Source organism: Solanum dulcamara, chromosome 12 (genome assembly GCF_947179165.1).
Source record: "Solanum dulcamara chromosome 12, daSolDulc1.2, whole genome shotgun sequence".
NCBI classification, from domain to species: domain Eukaryota; kingdom Viridiplantae; phylum Streptophyta; class Magnoliopsida; order Solanales; family Solanaceae; genus Solanum; species Solanum dulcamara.
The window spans coordinates 30732198-30753957 of NC_077248.1; the positions used below are offsets into that span (position 1 = coordinate 30732198).

The 21760-nt window shown below is 31.3% G+C and overlaps 2 protein-coding genes across 2 annotated transcripts; both read left to right on the forward strand.

Moving 5' to 3' along the window:
* The first annotated feature begins 13196 nt into the window (after positions 1-13196).
* LOC129877557 (uncharacterized) lies at positions 13197-15378 on the forward strand. Its single transcript, XM_055953073.1, has 4 exons — positions 13197-13405; positions 14297-14434; positions 14506-14700; positions 15116-15378. Exons 1-3 carry the CDS (start codon positions 13247-13249, stop codon positions 14575-14577), a joined length of 369 nt encoding a protein of 122 aa, XP_055809048.1. The 5' UTR covers positions 13197-13246; the 3' UTR covers positions 14578-14700; positions 15116-15378.
* Positions 15379-15919: 541 nt separating this feature from the next.
* Positions 15920-18666, forward strand: LOC129877558 (probable polyamine transporter At3g19553). Its single transcript, XM_055953074.1, has 2 exons — positions 15920-17124; positions 17775-18666. Exons 1-2 carry the CDS (start codon positions 16148-16150, stop codon positions 18301-18303), a joined length of 1506 nt encoding a protein of 501 aa, XP_055809049.1. The 5' UTR covers positions 15920-16147; the 3' UTR covers positions 18304-18666.
* The last annotated feature ends 3094 nt before the right edge of the window (positions 18667-21760 follow it).

Genomic DNA, 21760 nt, shown 5'->3' on the forward strand with positions numbered 1-21760 from the left:
AGTATTTCAAAACTAAAAAGGTTCTGAAAGATCGTATATTGATCCTACTATTTTCTCGACCCTTCCATGATCGAACTCATGAATGTGCTCTATTTTTAGCGATGAGTTCATCTACTTTCGAGGACACTTCCCTCTCTTTTTCCCTAGTGTTTTGGACTTTGACTTGTGTTTTGGTGTTATTGTGCAGCTGATTTGGTTTAGTACTTACTAGTGCTTGACAGTTGGTTTTGTTCATACTTTTGTGATGGTTGTGTTTCACTGTATTGTCTATGAACTAATCATGTTCTTTGTTTAACTAATGTATTTTTTATTTCCTCTGCTAAGTTTTATTTGGTGTTATACTGGTTGCTCTATGTTTTCTTATTAAAGTTCTTTTCAATGATGCCAAAAGGGGGAAAAATTACAACAACTAACTTATCTTCAAAATAATTTATCATCATCAAAAAGGGGAAAATGTAAAGACGTTAGATTTTGATGATTGTTACAAAAAATGAATTATGGATACACATCATTGAAAAGAAGATCCATGTGTAAAGATAAACCAAAAGAGACAAGGAGACTTTGCAAAATAAAACCACAAGTCGAGACAACAAAGGAATCCTTGTCCAAGAAGAATTCTGATAAGAAGACCTAGACGGAAGAGAAGTAGGTTATTTTTATAACTCTACATATAAAAACAGGCTGGACATAAACATGCAACTTTTTGCATAATCTGATATTGGCTATCCAAATAACGAGGAGAAAAACTCTACTTGAGCGATCTAAGGCTATTGTGTGTGCAACAGTTAAGGTTAAGGAGAGTTCTTAAATTCTAATTGTTACTGAGTTGTAATATTTTCTAGAGTGTGATTAAGAGTTCATTGATTATTATGAATTTTGTAATAAGAAGTGAGTTTGACTTCTTGGAGAGTAGATATAATAGTTTGAAAAAACTATTGAGGTGAGATATTAGAGTTAGTCCCTTAGATTGCTACGTTGTAATTTGAAATATTGCTTGTGTTTAGTGAAGTTGAAGTTGAAAGCCTACCTGGTGTAGAGTGTGGGTTTTTACTCTCTTGAGTAAGGAGTTTTCCACATAAGTGATTGTCTCTGTGTTCGTCTTCTTAACTGTTCATTATATTCTAAGAACCAGGTTCTTAGTAGGTTTATTCAAAATTTTATAAGTTTAATCTAATTTATATATTTTTATGATAGTTTTCATCATGTTAAATTTTTTAAAATTAAAGTTTGTGGTACTTATATTTCCGATAAAAATTATCTATCATGGGTACTTAATATGGAAATTTACCTAGATGCTAAAGGTCTTGGCACTACTGTTACTAAGGGTAATGAAGCATCGAGTTAAGACAAAGCAAAGGCTATAATATTTCTTTATCATCATTTGGATGAAGAATTAAAGGCCGAATATTTGACAGTGAAAATTCTACTTGAAATGTGGAATGGCCGGAAGAAAAGGTATGATCACCTTAAGGCAATGATATTGTCAAGGGCTCGTTATGAATGGATACATTTACGATTACAAGACTTTAAAACTATATGTGAATATAATTCTGTTGTATATAAAATAATTTTCTATTAAAATTATGTAGGAAAAATATAACAGATAAGGAATGTTGGAAAAGACTCTTACTACTTTTCATGCCTCAAATATGGTGCTACAGCAACAATACCATGAAAGAGAATTTAAAATGTATTCTGGTTTAATCTCATGTATTCTTGTGGTTGAGCAACATCATACCCTTTTGTTGAAAATTATGAAGTCCGCCCCACTAAAACTGTTTTATTTCTAGAAGCAAATGTGAAAGAAGTACATAGCCAGTTTGACAGAAGATAAAATAAAAATCGAGGTCATAATAATGTGCATGGACATGGCAATGACAGAAGACGATATAGTAATTGTTGTGGTGGTGGTCAATATAAAAGAAAGAATAATATGGGTTCTCGAAGCAGTCTTTCAAGAAGCAATTGTTATCGTCGTGTGTTTCAATAATGAAATCGCTTTGTTAAAAATCTATCCAAACCCATTTCGTATTTTTGATATTTTGGAAGCTGGAAAGGTCCATTTGAGGTAATTTTTTATGCATTTTCTCCTATAATTACTAGGTACATATTTGTAACCTCATTTTCCAAGAGTATCTCTTTCATATTTTGTGATTTCTATTCACAAAGTGGAGATTTGAAACCCCGAAGTAGAGAAATAAAACATTATTGATTTAAAGGTCGGTTTAGAATGGGTTTTCATTGATTTTAGGAATTTAAGGTCCTTCTATTGTGGGAAACTGATTTTGACAAAGATTTTTCAAAATTTTTTATTTTAAACCGCATTGCAAACGTGAGTTTTGGGGTTTCTTCTCCAAGTTGGAATATTAGTAGTTCTTTGATTTGGAGCTCGATTTCTACTCAATTTTAATGGATTTTTCAATCACAAACTCTTTTTTTGTTGAGAACATGATTTTCAAATAAAATTATGATTTTGACCTACTTGATTTTGGAGATTTTTTGGATGATTTTGACCTTGATTCTAAAACCTTGTAATATGGGTATCGTTAGACTCTTTTTGATGAACTATTTTCATTTTTGATAGTTGGTGATCGTTTTGGAGTCGGTGTTTGAGAGAAGAGCTCTGGTTAGAGTGTTTGAGCGAAGTTTCGGCCTTCGAGGTAGGTTTGGCTATCCTTTTTTGAAACTGGAATTGGGCAATTAGTCATTCATATGTTATAGACTTTGAGATGAGGTCATAATGTGAATTGATACTGTTGATTATATTGTGATGGCCATGTGAGGGCTTGATTATTACTATGTTTCCTGCGTGGGAGGCTTATTTGTGCGATTTAGCCCATGTGGGGGCCATATTTGCTATTCTATTTGTTTTGATAGCATGTGATTTATGATTTACTTATGAGTAAGACTTAAACACTATTTGACTTGTAATGCCTGCGTGAGGGGTTGAGTTGGTGGTTTTGATCACACATGAGTAATAAAATTCTTTCAAAAAGGATGAACACGTATTTCAATGTAGTTCCTTAATCTATTGAGGGTGTATATCATATTTAGGTTGAGTTTTGAGAACTTTGAACCTTATATTACATTTTGAATTGAATATTGCCTCCATGCCGTATGTGTTGTGATGCATTCACCCTTATTCATCATATCATTGATCTTTGGAAGTTGAGAAATATGGAAAAAAATTGAGAAAGAAAATGTGACACCTTCTTATATCCTTGACCACGAGCTAGGTGGAAAGTTGATGAAATATTGAGATTGAGATTTGGTATATGAATTGTGAGTCCCTCATGGGTTCATGTTTGGAAGCCTTAGATCAGTAGGTCTATGTGACAGGTTATGCGATAGCCTTTATTCCACTGTACCACAACATCATTGCATCATCTTATTGCATTGCATTGCATTGCTTTTTGGATTATTGAACTTATCTAATTATATGTGATATTGAAATGTCCCTTCGTTCTATATAAATTATCGACATTGATGTCAGAATGAAACTTTTCTGTATGTAGATGGAAGCGTTCTTTAGTTTATTTCATAAGTTCGATTAATTTTTTTATACTCAGTCGGTCAAACCTACTGTGTACATGTGGATTGTACTCATCCCTACTTTTGTGACACTTTTGATGCAGATTTTAGTTAGAATTTTCCTCGTGGCGGACGAATTATTTCAGACTAGGGGTGAGATCTTGTATTCTGAATCACCATTAGTTACATATATCTATCTCAGTCTTTATTTTCGATTTCAAAGACTTGTGTTGTATTTCAAACATGAAAGTTGTAGTATATGATCTTTATGCTTATGATATCAGGTTTTGAAAAATTCTTTGTTGCATTTTGTGTTTCTTTCATTATGGCCTGACTCCATTCTAGGAGTCTCGTATGTGAGCTGATTTTCTCTTTTCCACAATCTTTGAGTTATTTCTTGAGTTAGAGAGTTAGGCTTACACACCAGGTTGGGGTTTAGTGTGTGTGTCATAATGACCTCGATTTTTGAATCATGACAATTTTTCCTCTAATCAATTATGTATATAAAATGATGTACAATGTGATATTAAGTTGGTGTTTAGTATTTGTTCCACCACAAGAATGGCTTACACTATAAATTAATCAACTATGTACCATAGTTATTTTAGCACCAATATTATTCACAATTTACCAACATATCAACTTTTCACAACGTATAGCATTTTATTTTCGTAAATCTTTACATTGAATACATCATATTTTTGAAACAAGATGGTTAACGTCAACTATTTATCTATTGTAAATCAAATTTAAACATTATACGAATTTTAGTACTATGCAATTACAATAACATAAACATTTGACACAAAAAATAAAAACATAAATTGAAATTCATAAACAAGATCTATGAATCTAGTTTACTGTCTAATTGTTTAATTCGAAAATTGATATGTTGTTGTTTTTCCATTAATGTGATTATTCAATCGAGGAATTTCTTTGAAACTAATTGAGATTTTAAAACGAGATGTAATTTGGGTTTGTGATGATGAGAGAGAAGTAATTATGTAATTGAAGAAGATAGAATCATGGAAGTCGAAAAACAGATTTTTAAAAATGAATATCAAAAATTCTAATTGCACATACTTGTTGTGTTTTGTTAGGATTCTATTGTTATATTTAGAAAAAAATTAACTATTGTTATATAAGTGTTATTTTGTTCCTTAAATAGTATTTGTTTCCCTTTATAAAACTAAATTAGAAAATTAGAAAAAAATAGTATTTAATTATTTATTGATATTCAAAAATTTGAAATTAATTAAATTTTTTTATGCTAACATAAATATAAGGAAAAATGGTGTGATGGAACCTTGTACTTGCATAAATTTTTATTTTGGATTCTTCTACTTAATAATTTGTCAACTGAACCCCTAAATTTATTAAAACATAGTATTTAAAATCTTTTTTTTTGACATGTCATCCCGTGTGGCATTTTTATCCAAAGTGTGTGTAATACACACATTTTAGACACGTGAAACCTTATAAAAGACAATAAATATCATTTTTTGACCTAATTAAGAGTCCTTTTGTTTCCTATTTATTCATTCACCATTGTTAAACAAAAAAAGCTTTAAAATTATAAAATAATAAATTTTAAAAAGGAAAAATAAAATAAAAAAGAGTCTTCTTCTTCCCTCACCCCCACCTTCTTTTTCAGCCACTCCCACCGCCATCCCCCACCCCAACCCCCTTTTTTCTTCTTCTCTACACCTTATTGTCATCTTCTTCGGCAAACCTCTTCTCCTTTCTTATTTTTTTTTTCCATTTAAGTCTCACCAAAGCGACTATTAAAGAGTAAACTTTTCAAATTTCTTTTCAGTTAATACCTATTATAGGTTTTCTTCTCTCTAATTTCTTCTTCAACACAAAAGACTTACAAGGAAATAAAAAGGAAAGGAAACAAAGAAAGATGACTATTTAGATCTTATATTTTCAAGATTCAAGATTTTTTTTTCAAAACTTTCTTTCTCGATTATCTTCTTCTTTTGCATGAAAACAAATTTAAATGGAAGAAAAGAGAATAAGAGGGTGGAGGTAATGATGATGGTGGTTGTGAGGATGGTGGTGACGGTGGTTGTGGGTCGGGGAGGTGGATGGAAGGTTTTTTTTAAAATGTCCATATTTTTAATCTCTGAAACCTAAATACAAAGAAAGGTATTTAGAGAATTATTTTACCTTTTATTTTATATTTTGATTAACAATTTTTAAAATAGTTAGTGAAGATAATAATGACGTGTTATTAATTTATGTGACATGGATTTGACATGTCATCTATTTAAGTGCAAGTGAGTTACACACATGATAGGAGAGGTTTAAAAATCTTCTTTTGATTGATTTTAAGGATTCAGCTGGTAAATGGTTAAATAGAATGGTTCATAATACAAATTCATACAAGTACAGGAGTCCATTAAACCATTTCGCCTAAATATAAATATAAACATAAACAGATATAAATTTGCATTATTATTTTTTTAAAAAAACAAGTTCCTCTAAATAATAAATCGTATCAATTATTTATAATAATAAACACACGTATGAAACACGTAACTATGCCACCATAAATATAAATATAAATAGATATAAATTTACATTATTATTATTTTTTAAAAACACAAAGGCGCTTCTACGACCATGTCGAATTTGAGAGAATAAGTCATACCTACAAAACAAGGTAGTGTCAGCATCTCTGCCCCCATGGGTAACAGTTTGGTTGCACACATACATCTTTCAAATATCACATAAGAATGACATGTCTTTAGGTTATGGACCTTAGATATGATTTGGCGGATTACTAATGGACTTAATACACCTTGGGTATTAAGACACCTTAGGCTATTGCTTAAATAGGAATTTGGTTTCGCTCTACGCTAAGTAGATTAGAGTGGTTTTGAAAAGAGACTGGATACCCGAGTCTGACAAACTGCGGGCTGAATATAATAAACAGCGTTGGACGACCACGAATCAACTATCCGTTTACTAATTCAAGAAGTAATGGTTATTTTCTGAAGGAACAGCCACAAATGACTACGTAGCCGTCCTTAATCCTAATGCAAACTATTTTTCATTTGGCGGAATTTAATGTCATGAAGTGAAACAGTTATAATTTGTGAAATTTAAATAAATAAAATCAAATAAACATTATTACAAATATAGCCAAATAATCAAATCTAATGGTTAGAACCTATTAAAGTCTCCAGTGGAGTCGTCATTTTTATTATGTCGGCAAAAGACGGTTTAAAATTAATTTCAATTTTATAGAGAAAAAATCAATTTTAGAAAAAAGAAGAGTCGCCACTTAATTTTTTAAAGAAATTAAGAAAACTTAATTTAAAAGACCCTAACAGATTTAAGTCTTAAAAATTTAGAGAAAAAGGTACGAGGTTCATATTACTATTTTAAAAAGGTTTGCACTTAAAATAACCGCTAACATGCGGTTGTCTGACGATTTAAAAATTATTTGACTAACTTTGTAAAAATGTGTTTAACAATAATCGAAGCATTAAACAATTTGAAAGAAATATAAATTTTAAAACATTTAGGATAATTTATAAAAGAAATAGATTTGGTAAAAAAAAGAGATTAAATAAAGGAGGGATAATTTAAATAAATCATTTAAATGAAACAAACGATCATAAAAAATGATTTCTCTTCAAGGGATTAAGTTAAACTAAACAATCAATGTTAGAATTAATACAAGATAAATAAATATTATTAACTAAATAAAAAAGAGTAAAGACAATAGAATTAGTGATGCCTAAATGGAAACATATTAGTTTTTAACATTAAACTACTCCAGATATATACAAACAAAAATAATTTAAAAATAAACGGAATAAAAATATTCATGTATTCATATTCTTTGGATCAACGCCGGCTTAATAATCGGAAAAAAAAATATAGTATTTTATCATTTTTCTGCTCGGGTTGACTTCCATATTTTCGAAGGGCCTATCTACCTCTACCCCCTCCTAAGTTTATTTATTATTATAATCCTAAAACGATCTAAAAGAAATAATAAAAACTAACGTCCTAAAAGGTGTCTAACGTCCCAACTTAATATCCAAGAGGCATTGGACGTACTATTAGGGTAGGTTTTAGACTAAAGAAAATATAGACATCCTAATTAGACACATCATCAAACAAAACAAATAAGACGACACTTAGCACATAAAATCTAAAATAAGCATTTACATTAATTAATTAACATATTTGAAAACACTGATAAATAGTGAAAGTCATAAAAATTACCGAGTGTGCGTACACAATAATACGTATATATCATAAATATAAAAACTTGAATAACATGGAAGCAAATTTCATTTTTTAGACATATGAGGACAATTTTAATTATTAAGGTGATTGTAATAAAAGGAGGCATGCTTGACAATTTTAGTTATTAACTAATAGTGTTTATAAAATCCTATGAACATGATTTTTAGTTAATAACATGCTGAAGATTTATTAAAATACCATAGATATAGTTTTTAAATGAAATGAAAATTTATTAAAATGTAGACATGATTTCAAAATGGGATAATACAATAAATATTTGTTAGAACCTTACAGACATGATTTCCATTTATAATATCATGATAAATATTTATTAAAATTCTATAGGCACGATTTCGATATAAAAATAACATGATAAACAATTATTAAAATCCTGTTGGTATGATTTCTAAATAAAATATCAAAGAGAAATCTTTTAATCCTATAGACATGATTTTTATATGACATACCAAAATATTTATTAAAATCTACTTACAATTTCTATTCCCCAAAGGCATGCTTTAAAGCTAGAAATTATTTCATATTGAAACTACCTATTAACATTTTGCCAATATCTATTACATACATATAACGAGCAGAAAAAATATTCAATAAGGCTCATAACACTATAAATACTTAAATATTCATTAAATTCTATAGACATACTTTACTATATGATATTTAACATAAAATCCTAAGAACGTGATTTCTAAATGATTAGCATGTTAAAAATATTAATTAAAATATATATAGACACGATCTATTAAAATTATAAAATCCTATGGACTAATGTCTATATGAAATGACATTCAAATCTAAATACGATTATCATCATATTCAAAATTATTTAATAAATCCTACATATATAATGTCTAAATAGTTAATATGACAAAGTTATTGTTTGAAACTATAAGCATGATTTTAAGTTTAAAAGACAAGTTATAATGTAGAAATATCATCAAAGTAATTATTCTAATGAAATTTAAAATTTAATAAACAAAGATAGCACATATAAATTGACAAATTATTTTTGAAACATATATGATGATAAACGATATTTAACAAACTGTCCTTAGATCAATTTATTTCATTTTATTTTATTTTTTGAATGAAGCAAACATCTTGTAAAAATAAAATATTTATATCGTGAATAAATAAACCTAAGCATATGGATATGAGTATTATAACCAGATCACATGTATCTCAAACACACATAAATTTATGATAAACTAAAAAATAAAATAAGCAAGTAGCAAGTATATTCCCTCCCATGTATTTTTCCCCTTTTATTATATACAGAATTTATTATTACATGCCAAAATAATGAAGAAAGAATAAAATACAAATAGAAATAATAAAACAGGAATTAAAACTATTTGAATCCTGTTCCAAATGAACTCTTCATGTCTTGAACTTTTAAATTCAAACCCTGCTAAACCATAAAAAAAATACAAGCAATATACAAATAATAGAGGTATAACATGATTATATGATTTTACTTCAATAAAGTAAACAAGCAAGACAAGAACATTTTTTAAAATAATAAGCTAACATATAAAGAAAGGTTGGAACTAACCTGGATACTTTAGTTAGGAAAACAAATAAATAAAAATCTGAACCATGAAGACAAGCTAGAAACAGAATATCAAAGTATGCTAGAAACTCTTTTGTTTTTGTTTGAGGTGTTCTTAAAAATATGAAGTAAAAATGTTTTTCTTTTCTTTTCTTTCTTTTTTCTCTGTATGTCCCTCTCCTTTTTCCTTCTCTGTTTGTGTCTCATCCACTCTAATGAAGACGGGAGGTCTTCTTTTATAATGATCAAATCAATTATGAAACAAAAAAAATCAACACGTCACTATTTTAGTAAGACTTTTTCTCCCAAAATAGTAAATAAGAGCCCAAATTTCAAAATAATTATCAAATTTCAACAATAAAATTCCAAAACATTTCAACAATAAATCTGTCAAGATTTTTAACAACCAAATTAATTATTGATTTGGTCAAACTTAATCAAGCTTTATTTCAAAAATTGGTGAAAAAGTCATGAAACATAATTAATATTTGTCATAAAAGTCCCAAATATCATGCCAAGAGTGATCCGTTGTCAATAATTGTAGCAAAAATTATGCAACTCCATTTAGAAAAAATAATTAATTATAGGCAGAAATAAAGTAATTTCATAATAGGAACAAGTGAGAATCCAAAGAAAATCCGAATTAGAGTTGTTCAAATTTCAATATTATTTACATCAAATATATCTACTGTAAAAAGGGAACTTGATAAAATAAAATAAAAAAGGCGGAACCCATCAATGGCCCCCTAAAGTTGGCACCAACTTTCACTTAGACACCTCAACTAAACTTTGTTCATTTTAGACATCTCAAGTAAGGTTCTAATGTGTCATTTTGACACTTTTTTTACAATCACCCAAATATCTAAAGTATGTGTAATACACTTGCCGATGATGTGTCAAAGTGACCAATTAAATAAAGACACGTGGCATATATATCAAAAATAATTTTAAAATAATGATTTTTGAGTTAAAAAAAATGGGCCATTAACTTGATGACATGGGGCATTTTTTACCTAAATAATAATTAAAAAAATGAGTCCGCAATCCTTAACGGCACCCTTGCACATGACTTCCCCTTTTTTGGCTTGAGAATTGAAAATCTCATTTCTTCAGGTTTCTATGTTTTGCCCTTTGCAATGGTTGTAACTTTACGGCATTTGCAAGATAATAGCAGCTGAATCCCAGATCAAAGAATGAAGCTTTCTTGGCGAATCGCGGTTTTCTACAACTTTCTTTGCTTTTTTGCATCTAGGTCATATTCTATTGAGAATTTTAATCAAGCGTAAGACTTTCTCACAAATTTTGTACATACCCTTTTAAAAAATCAGTTACTAATTAACAATAGAAGGAAAACAAGAACTAGATCAAGGCAATGACAATGAGATTACAAAATCAAGGTCCAAAGTTATGGAGGAAAACATCTAGAAAATGGAGAAGAAGAACAACAACAAGAAAAAAAATAAAAAAAATATATATTTTTTTAAAAAAACGGTCTTCACGCGCTCACAATGGGTGCAGCACACGCAATGTGCCAAGTCAGCATAACGTGTCAAAATGACACATCGGAACCTTACTTGAGGTGTCTAAAATGAACAAAACTTAGTTGAGGTGTCTAAGTGAAAGTTGATGCCAACTTTAGGGCCACCGATGGATTCCGCCAAAAAAAACATCTTATCATAATTATTTCCTGGAATCAAATAATCAGAAAATTATACCACAATTAAGCTATTTTTGCTAATTTAAACATGCTACGAAATAAATTAAGAGAGTAAGAATATGCTGGAATTATTTTCATATCCAAAATTAGGCGAAATAATAAATTACCAACATTCTTTGTAAAAAATCAACACAAGGACTTTGAATAGACAATGCTAAGCATGTAAAGCTCAAAATTCAAAAGCAAATCATAAACAACACACGAACTAATACATTTAAATGAATTGGCATTTAAATGAATTAGCGGAAGCCGGATTTAAGCATAAGAAAGCAACATTAACAACAAATACATCATTGTTAATACAATAAGACAGATCACACAAATACTCAATCCATCAAAATTTCACACATAATGAATGAACCAAATCTATGAACCCGAAATTAGTGATTTTGGAAAAAAATATAGGGTTAAATAGATGTGTGGCAATACGCAGTTTAGAAGGACATTGACAGACAAATATCAACCAAGGGCAAATATCAACCAAAACTTCAGTAAAATCAACCAACAATAAAAATCTTCTAATCAATTAACAGGGAACCAAAATTTGAAGTGATAGATTTTGAGATTGAAATGAACATATCGGAAGGATCTGTAAAGATCCGTCTTTGACAAACGACGAGCTTAGACCCCTAGTTTCTGATCGATCTGGCCGTTTGAAAAGAGATCGTCGTCACTGTTGCTTCGGACTGGAGCTCGCTGATGACTCGTCGGCTTCAACGGAGAAGAGGCTGCGACATTGAGGAGCTGTTGCAGCTGAAGGTTCCTGCCAGTTGCAGTGTGTTGCTGTTGTCCGTCGGCCTCGTCGGAGAAGAGAAGGGCGACGTTGAGGAGCTGCTGGATCTGGTGGTCTTTTCCGATGGAGCTCGCTGGTGGTGCTGGTTGTTTGTGTTGCTGTTCAGGTTGCAGCAGAAGTGGCTGCCGCTGCTGGAAGTGCTCACGGAGAAGGAGACAAGGCGGTCTCCATGCCTCACCGGAGATATTTCGCTGGAGACGGAGCAAAGAGAGGGAGCGGCGGCGGCGGTTTTTTGATGAAGATGGAGAGAGGGGGCGGCGGTGGTGAAGAGGAAGGCCAAGGGAGGAGAGGCCGTGGTGTTTTGGTGGGTGTTCTCCACTGGTGGTTCGCTGGTGGAGGGAGACGGGAGGTGGTGTCGGAGAGGAGAGTCTAGAGAGAGAAGAGGCGGCGGTCTTCTTCTCTTTGTTGTAGAAGATGAAAAAATCAATTAGGTAAGGGAGGGTAGTAATTAGAAATAGAAAAATAAGGAGGGCTTAAATCGTTGTCATTAATTAGTATAGATAAATGAATCGTTGTCATTAATTAGTATAGATAAATGAATGTGATTAAAAGAGAGATTTAAAATTAGACCTTATTAAATTTAATTAGGCTATAAATATAAATAATTATTGAAAAATATTTAAATAAATTAAATAAAAGGGATTATACTTTAAATAAATTGGGGAAAAATTAAATAGATTGTTAACTAATTAATAATCATAATATATATTGAATAAGTAAAATCATAAAATTTATTAAGTAGTAGTATTTTTGTACATAAAATAACTATTTATATATATACTATATAAATACATGTATATATATATAACATATGTATATAATACGTACTAAAATAGATATAATATATATACTAATATAATTAAGTAAAATATATAATAAATTGAATTAAGTAATAACTATTTATATGCACATGTGTATACGATGTATTAAAAGAGATATATAATATGTAAATATTGATATGAATCAGTAAATTATAAAATAAACTTAATTAAGTAATATTTTTTTATATAACGAAAATGCACACATATATAATATATACTAAATAGACATGTAAAAATATTAGCAAGCTCGTTATTTAAAAAATAAAAATAATAAAAATAATAATTATAATATTAATAAATAATAAAAATATTATAAATTATAAATATCAAAATATACGATTTATTAGGTAAAACTAAATATAAATTTATTTATTTAATAAAAAAATAATTTTAAAAAATACATATTTATTAAGATAACAATTCAAAAAAATAATTATGGATCGATCAAAATTGGAGGAAAAAGGAAAGAAAATATTATTAAATTTAGAGTTGTGCCCCAAACCATAAACGTTGTTTTTTGGTTGACAGCACCATGGACATGGGCGATGCTGAATCGAAGAAGCCAATTTGTGCAGAAGAAGAAGATCCATGGAATCGGGAGTTGCCACAGAAATACTTGGCCAATGAGAATCTGTGGAATGACGATGATTTTATCCCCCAAAGCCTCTTCAAAGGAGCACCGTGATTTGTTTCGCAAAATTTTTGTAAGATACTTCCGTCAGATTGTCCAAACCGATGTTTGTCTTTTTATTCCTGAATTATGCTTTCATGTCTTGTTTAATTGTGGAATAGTCCAAGGCTGGAACACGTATTCTTAAATTCTTAAGGGTTGAATTTCATGTTATTTGTTTTCCCTTTTTCCGTTTGCATGTTGTGATTGTGATGATGATAGGACCTGCCGCTTGAGGAGTTGCCTAATCTTATTGAAGAATTAGATTTATGCTTGAATATTTCGTAATCTAATTCTTGTATTTCACTTTGTTATCTCTTGGTTATTGTTATTTGCACCATGTGAAACTCTCGGAAATAGTTAGTGTTAAGGCTACATACACTCTATCCTCCGGGATTTTACTGATTTTGTTGTTGCGACATGTGAAACTCCCACAATCAAAAATCCCATAGTTAAAACTTCTGACACTTGTTCCCTATTTCTTCTTAACTCTTTCTCTTGATAAATCCAGCAATGTCTTTTATCTAAGACGTTATTGATGTCCCATGCTTGACTAAGATAATTAAGATCTACACCAATTTGAATGTAGTAGTAACAAGCTTTGAGTGGCGAAAAAGACTATGGACTTTACTTTCAAGTCACTATTGTCTTGATTACTGTTTAGTGGCACTTTTAGCCATAGTGTTAAAGTAACTATTCTTCCTGATTAACCTCTGCCTTTTTTTTTAAGCTAATGGACCAAATACTAAAAGAGAATTTTCGCTTCATGTAATTGGATTTCTTGAATATCTGCTTTCTTTCGCTTTCACTTGTTTTAACTTACTCTCTATAATATAAAATCTTGGACAGCTCTGTACAATTCAATTAGACCTCTCTTTTTGTTACAACTTGGATATGAGTTCATGACTTATTGGCTTATTGACAGGGTTTCGACATTGACTTCTATCCTGGTGATGCTAAGGCAGCTATATATATAACATATCTGGATTTTGAGAAGGAAACTGACTTGCTGATGGAACTGGCTAATCATGCTATTCAAGATTACAACAATAAGGAAACCAGTGTATGCTTCTGTTCATCTTTGCTTCCATCAAACCTCCAATGACCTTACAGTATTTTCGATATGCCTTGCAGGTTTACAAGTACAGTGTTTCGTATGTTGAAACAGTGAGCTTTATTTTGCCGAATGTCGTGAATTTTTCATGACTGTTAAAGTTAAGAATCTAACTCTGCGTACACCGATTGAAACTTTTCAAATCCATGCATATAAAGGCCCACACCGGGAAAACGTTGTCCGTCTTTGCAGAAAAAAGATGCTGAGATGATGAGGTATTCAATTTCCTCCCCACTTTTTTTCTTTTTATTGTTTTGGGTGAGGGGTGAAATAGGTCAGTTACAAAATGACTCAGTGCTATTTGTTTTGATAACTTAGGAAGATTACTAAATAGGTGATTTATTTTGGGAGAAGCTTCGAAAAATATCCCTTTTCATCTGAACTTCACAAATAATTTGGTAGGAGATGTGAAAATTTTGATATGCCACTGGAGCATGAAATTGCAATTACTCTATTTTGTTATCTTTAGGGGAAAATCAAATACGTACATAATTTGATGTAATAAGGTAATAATTGACTATTTCCCTCGAACTTGCTTTGGTCTAGCAGTCAAAGTGTTGAGAGCAACAATATTTACCTATACTTGGCGGCTAATTTACCTTGGTTTGTTTTTTCTGGACTATTTTGCAGTTGGTTTATCTGCTAAGCTGAATTGGAGGAAGCAAAGCATCAGAGGAGGCTAGGAAAGAGAGTTGGAACTATAATTTTCTAAATCTTAGACCAAAGCGGTTATTAGTAGTAGAAGTATCTGATAAATTTTAGTTGCCTAAATTCTGTAGTAGAGTATTTTACGTATACTGTTCTTGTTTTTTATGAAATGCTTTATCATTCACTGATCTTTGTCGACATGGATGAAGAAATCATCTAATGGAGCTATATTAATGGGATTGTTCACAACGAGAAATTGTGCGCTATTGTGAAGGAGATCCCATAACTTGATAATGGTTCAAGGAAGGATCGGATTCTAAAAATTCGTTCACTTTCTTGTCGCTATCTGTAAAAAGTCAAGGAAAAGAAATTACACTTGGCTCCGTATTTGTTACTTTGCCAATTCAATCCTTAAACTAATCTGAACACAATATTTTAAACCCCATAACTTGATATTTTAAATATTGTGTTCAGATGAGTTTAAGAGCTCAATTGACAAAGTGATAAATAGAAGGATCCAACTAACAAACGGAGTAAAATATAAACGAATTCGAGTCATTCCGCCAAATAAATACATTCTCGAGTGCAATTTAAAATTCAGAAAGGAATTTTTTGGGTTTAAATAATATAATAGGTTTAAAAGTCTAATCAGTGATTTCATTAGAAGATTGAGTTGGGGTATTTAAGTAAATTCCGTAAACAACATCAAAGCCTCTGCACGCAAGTCAAGGCTAGAAACAAGTTATAGCTTGGCTGTAGAAACAAAGACGGGAACCGTTCTTTTATGCAAAGCACGTGCATGAAGCACATTCTCAGTTTGACTATGTCCACTTCTTCCTTGTAGTCATCCAAGAAAAAGAAGAGAACATGATTTAGATTAAAAAATTGTGTTGCATATGATTTATAGCTTCCAAATCCTTTCCATAAAATAGGGATCTCCAGATTTACTATCTTGGTGTTGGTGGGTTGACTTTGTGTGTTCCCTGACCTCTCTCCCCACCTTGTGTTTAATTTATGGGTGAGGAGGGAATGGTGAATGATGTCAAGAACACTGCAAGTGAAAAGAAAAATCCAAAACTGACTTTATTGCCTCTTATTGCTCTGATTTTCTATGAAGTTTCAGGGGGGCCTTTTGGTGTAGAAGATTCAGTTAAAGCAGGTGGTGGCCCTTTGTTATCCTTGCTTGGTTTCTTGATTTTCCCTTTATTTTGGAGCATACCTGAAGCTCTAATCACAGCTGAGTTAGCCACAAGTTTCCCTCAAAATGGTGGTTATGTCATTTGGATATCATCAGCTTTTGGACCCTTCTGGGGATTCCAAGAAGGCTTTTGGAAATGGTTTAGTGGTGTCATGGATAACGCTCTCTACCCGGTACTCTTCCTCGATTACTTGAAACATTCCATGCCCATCTTTAATCACTTGATTGCAAGAATTCCAGCCCTCTTAGGAATTACAGTCTCTTTAACATACTTGAATTACAGAGGACTGCATATTGTTGGTTTTTCAACTTTTTTGCTTGCAAGTTTTTCCCTTTTCCCCTTTCTGGTAATGGGAATTCTCTCGATTCCTCGGATCAGGCCAAGACAGTGGTTTGTTGCGGATTTCAAAAATGTTGAATGGAGGGGATACTTTAATACCATGTTTTGGAATCTGAATTACTGGGATAAGGCCAGTACTCTAGCAGGAGAGGTTGAAGACCCTAGTAGAACATTTCCAAAGGCGTTGCTCGGGGCTGTAGTTTTGGTGGTTTCGTCCTACATAATTCCACTTCTTGCCGGAACAGGAGCTTTAAATTCTAATCCTAGTGAGTGGAGTGATGGTTATTTTGCAGAAGCTGGAATGCTCATTGGTGGACTATGGTTAAAATGGTGGATCCAGGCTGCAGCTGCAATGTCTAATATGGGCTTGTTTGAAGCTGAAATGAGTAGTGATGCCTTCCAAGTTCTTGGGATGAGCGAAATGGGAATGCTTCCTTCTATATTTGCTTCAAGGTTTGACAAATTTCCCATTGATTCTTTAGGTTGGTTTTAATGTCTTAAATACTAAGCATTTGAACATTACAAGCTAGAGAGTTTCCTTGCCTGACCTACTTCCTTCATCGTAGTCATTTGGATATTCAACTGAGGTAGATCATGATCATCAAATAATGTACTCCCTTTGTTCCAATTTAGGTGGCACCCTCCCTTTTAGTCTGTCTCAAAAAGAATGTCATCTTTCCATAATTAGAATTCTCCTTTTACACAAATATCCAAGATTTGTTTTAGACTACAAATTTCAAAAGTTACCTTCTTTTCTTTTTAAAATTTTGGGCCTAGTCAAAACGGTCACATAAATCGGGACAAAGAGAGTACTTAAAAGACGAAAAATCCAGTCTTAGGAGTTGCAGGAAAGACTATATCGTGAACATATATTTTGTGATAGAATAAAAAGGAGTACCTTGGAGATACCGGTGTATTGATCTGGTTAGGAAAGGTGCAGACACAGTCAAAAAATGAAGACTTGTTATTTAAGGTTTTCATAGATTGAAAGCTGGACTTAAGTATCATGAACATTACCAAAGGGAAAAATAAAAATTTACAATTTAGCCTTGTGTCTATCTGAGTCTGTTATCACAAGACAAGTTTTACTTCAAATCTTGCAGATCAAAATATGGGACACCCACTATCAGCATCTTATGTTCTGCAACAGGCGTGATCTTTCTGTCATGGATGACTTTTCAAGAAATTGTGGAATTTCTTAACTTTCTCTATTCATTAGGAATGCTTCTTGAGTTTGCAGCCTTCATAAAATTAAGGATAAAGAAGCCAGATCTTCATAGACCTTATAAGATCCCGTTGCAAACAGTTGGAGCAACAGTCCTTTGCCTGCCGCCTTCTCTGTTGCTTCTTTTTGTCATGTATCTGGCTTCTTTAAAGACGTTCATAGTAAGTGGCTCAGTCATTATTCTAGGATTGCTCTTATATCCTGCCATAGTGCATGCAAAGGAGAAAAAATGGTGTCATTTTAATACAAGAGAACGATTGGGACTTTCTAATGATCTTGAGGACCTATCAGGACCTACTGAACTTGATCAGGTTGTTGCTGATGATGCATCTCTTAGCCTACTCGGAAACTCTAAGAGAGTACAAGATTCTAAAACCTTGTCACAAGAAATCTCAACAGTGGATTAGAAGATACTTCCATATTTTGCTTACATTTAAACCAGAAGGGGGAGCTTTGGTGCAACAGTAAGTAAGAGTTGACACAGTGTGAGCTAGACTTAAATGGGTTCAACCGTGGAGACAGTTTCTTGTAGAAATGCAAGATAAGACTGTGTAAAATAGATCCATTCTGATCCATCCCTTTCTGAATCCCACAATTGGGCTGCCCTTTTTTAACCATAAGGGATTTATATTTACATAGTTCAAGCTAGGAAGGAAATGTTTTTACCAGAATGGGAGGAAAAGCCCAATTAGATTAATTTATGTTAACTCTTTGAATGTCTTATATCTGATGTGTAATAGATCCATTCTTCTTTCTCTTTCTTCCAACTAGATTTAGGAAAATTTTCTGCATCTTTAAATCTTACTTGTACTTTTTAGCTCCTACATAATGCTCTTTTATATGTGTTTGTTTCACTCTCTACGCGTGTCATCCTATAGGTGAAAATGAAAATGACTGTTACATTCCTCCTTATATGGATGTGCCATTAGTTACTATAGAGAAGTTTCTCTTATTGACAACATTAATTCTTCAGAGATTTAGGAAAAAAGATGATCAAATTTATTGTGTGTGAAGAAGTGGAGCATATGCAGAAATCATTTGATCAAGTATAGATAAGAAGGATTGCATTTATGGTGGGGAAATCCATTTGGGATGGATGAAGAATACAAACAGGTCCATCAACAATCTCCTTTATTGTAGAAATGCAGAAAACCAAGCATAAGAATTTTATAACCATTGGCATATACATGTGGACTGCTGCCCTTCCAACTTTATTTTTCATGAATGTTTCCATATTGGTTGAAGGGATAAAGTATTCTCCATGGTTCTCTTTACCTAAATATATGTGCAACTGCCTAATATTGTCATGGATGATTCAAGAATAAGGTGTCTTCACCATTGCTTTGCTTTGCTTGTAACCTCCTCTCGGAAAATTGTATATTTTACTCTGACTCCACATACCTCTTAACTAAATTTTAATTAAAAGTGTATTTTACTAAATTAACCTTATTAATTTGGAATTCTAAATTTTATTACTATTATTTTTGATAAATTATTTAATACGAACGGTTGTATGTGAAGCAAGTAATAAAACTCTCTTGATTTGCGAAAAAATGTATTTTTAGTATGGGTCAAGTAAAATGAAACGGGGGAGTAGAATATATTGTATTCAACACTATTCTTGTACAACTCTTAACTAGAGAAAAATAAGTTATCCATGCATTAATTTTTATATAACTTATACGTCGTTTGGTAGGTAGATAGAAAATAAATTATTTATGTATAAAATTAATAAGATGTTCAGTTGACAATTTAGAAATCCGTGTTATGAGGTAATGTATGTATTATTTAACGCATGATAGAAGATGGGACTACTTAATACATATATAATTAATACCTACATAAAATAATAAATACATTCACTCATAATTAATCCCTACATTACTAATACTTATATAACTATAATCAGCTACCAAACTACACCTAATAGTTATAGTTAGATTAAGTGACAAGTATAATTTATTTATTAGCTTGATGTATATATGCGGGTTAGTTTTTTTTTTACCTTATATGATTGCAATTTTTGGAGTCCGGAACCTAAAAAAAGAAATGAAGAGGCTATAGATGGTTGAACCCATCGGCGGCCACTTAAAGTTGACACCAACTTTCATTTAGACACCTAAACTATGCTTTTTTCAGTTTAGACACTTCATGTCAGCCTTGCTATGTCATGTTGACACTTTTTTTATATTTTCAAAACCAGCTTAAGCGCGTACATTCAAACGCCTCCTTTGTGAAAAAATAAATGAATCAATATGTGACATGTGGATTTTTTTTTTAAAAAAAAAAGTTTTACTTTATTTTTTCCCCTCTGAATCAATACCAAACCCCATGCCCCGCCCCTTTTCTTCTTCTTATGCCCTTTACCCTTATCATCTTTTCTTCTCTACCAAGAAAGAAACAACAGGTTGGTTCACAAAATAAAATAAATTGAAAGAATAAGTTAAATTCTATCAAATCGAGAAGTTTTTCTATGACATTTAAAAGAAGATTTCTTATGCTTCTTTGATTGGGATTTACAATGACGGATATGCAAAAGAGATTCCTTTTATTTTTTTCAATTGGAGGTTCTTTTGTTTTTTTGTTCCCTTGAAATTAGTTTTATTTCATAATTTTAATGGAGAAGGTAAGAATGTAAATCAATTTTTTCATTTGAAAGAAGTTGATTTCTTTTTTCGTTTCCTCGAAATCAGTTTTGTTTCTTAATATGAATCAAGATGCCAATTCAATTTTCTAAGAAGATGAAAGAATCAAAGAATGTAACCTAGTAAAATTTGTAGAATTTTTTAAAAAGTTATATGGTGATGGAGGGTGGTGGAAGTGGAGAAGATGAAAGGGAGAAAGAGTAATGAAGAAGAAGAAGGAGAAGAAAATATTTATAAGAAAAAGTCTCACGCGCTTAAAATTCGTGCAACACACGTACTAAGCTCAGTCAGCGAAAAATGTCAAAATGGCATAGCGGGACTTGACATGAGGTATCTAAAATGAACAAAGCTTAATTAAGATATTTAAATAAAATTTTATGCAAACTTTAGGTGGCCACCGATGAATTCGACCGGCTATAGATTGTAACTTTCGAGTCCAAAACCTAAAAGAAATAATTCCAAAGGGTGAAGTAGACAGCACCGTATGGAAAATTTGAAATTGAAATTTGAGAAATATTCGTATATTTCAAAAAAAATATATGGTATCTTCTTTATCCGTAACTAACTATTAAAAAGGAAAAATATATATATTTATAGTACCTTTAAATGGAAAAGCATGTATTTTGTAATAAATTTTCATGCGACCTGTCAATTTTCCACTTCTATTTTGAACGTCTCAAAATACTGAATTCTATTCAAGTAAAATAATTTTATTTTATATTATTTCAACTTTTACACGTTGACAACGTAACAAAATTTTACATTATTTTAAATATTTGTTAGAAATCTGTATGATTATAACACTCACTAAATTATAATATGAAATGTCGATAGGCATTTTTTACCTTTCGTGTATTTCTTGTTGGAGAAAATTCTAAGTATAATTAATTTTTAAATATAATGATTGTTTGACCTTTCCCATAAATAAAATAAATATTATTTTCTTGAACGGTGAGATTTTAGGAATGCAAAGATATTTTTATTAGTTTAGCTTCATTATTTCCTTGTGGTTACATATAAAAGTAAATATATGGTATCTTTTTGAATTTGACAATTCACATTTTCTGATTTTTTCTAAACCTTTATATTAAATCTTTATGAATTATTAAATCGAGAAGTTTTGTCCTGGTGAAGTAACAAGTTGAGTCTGATTTTGGTGGAGTTTGCTATTCTGATGGAGCTGTTTTGGGGTACTTGTATATTTGATAATAGTGAAATA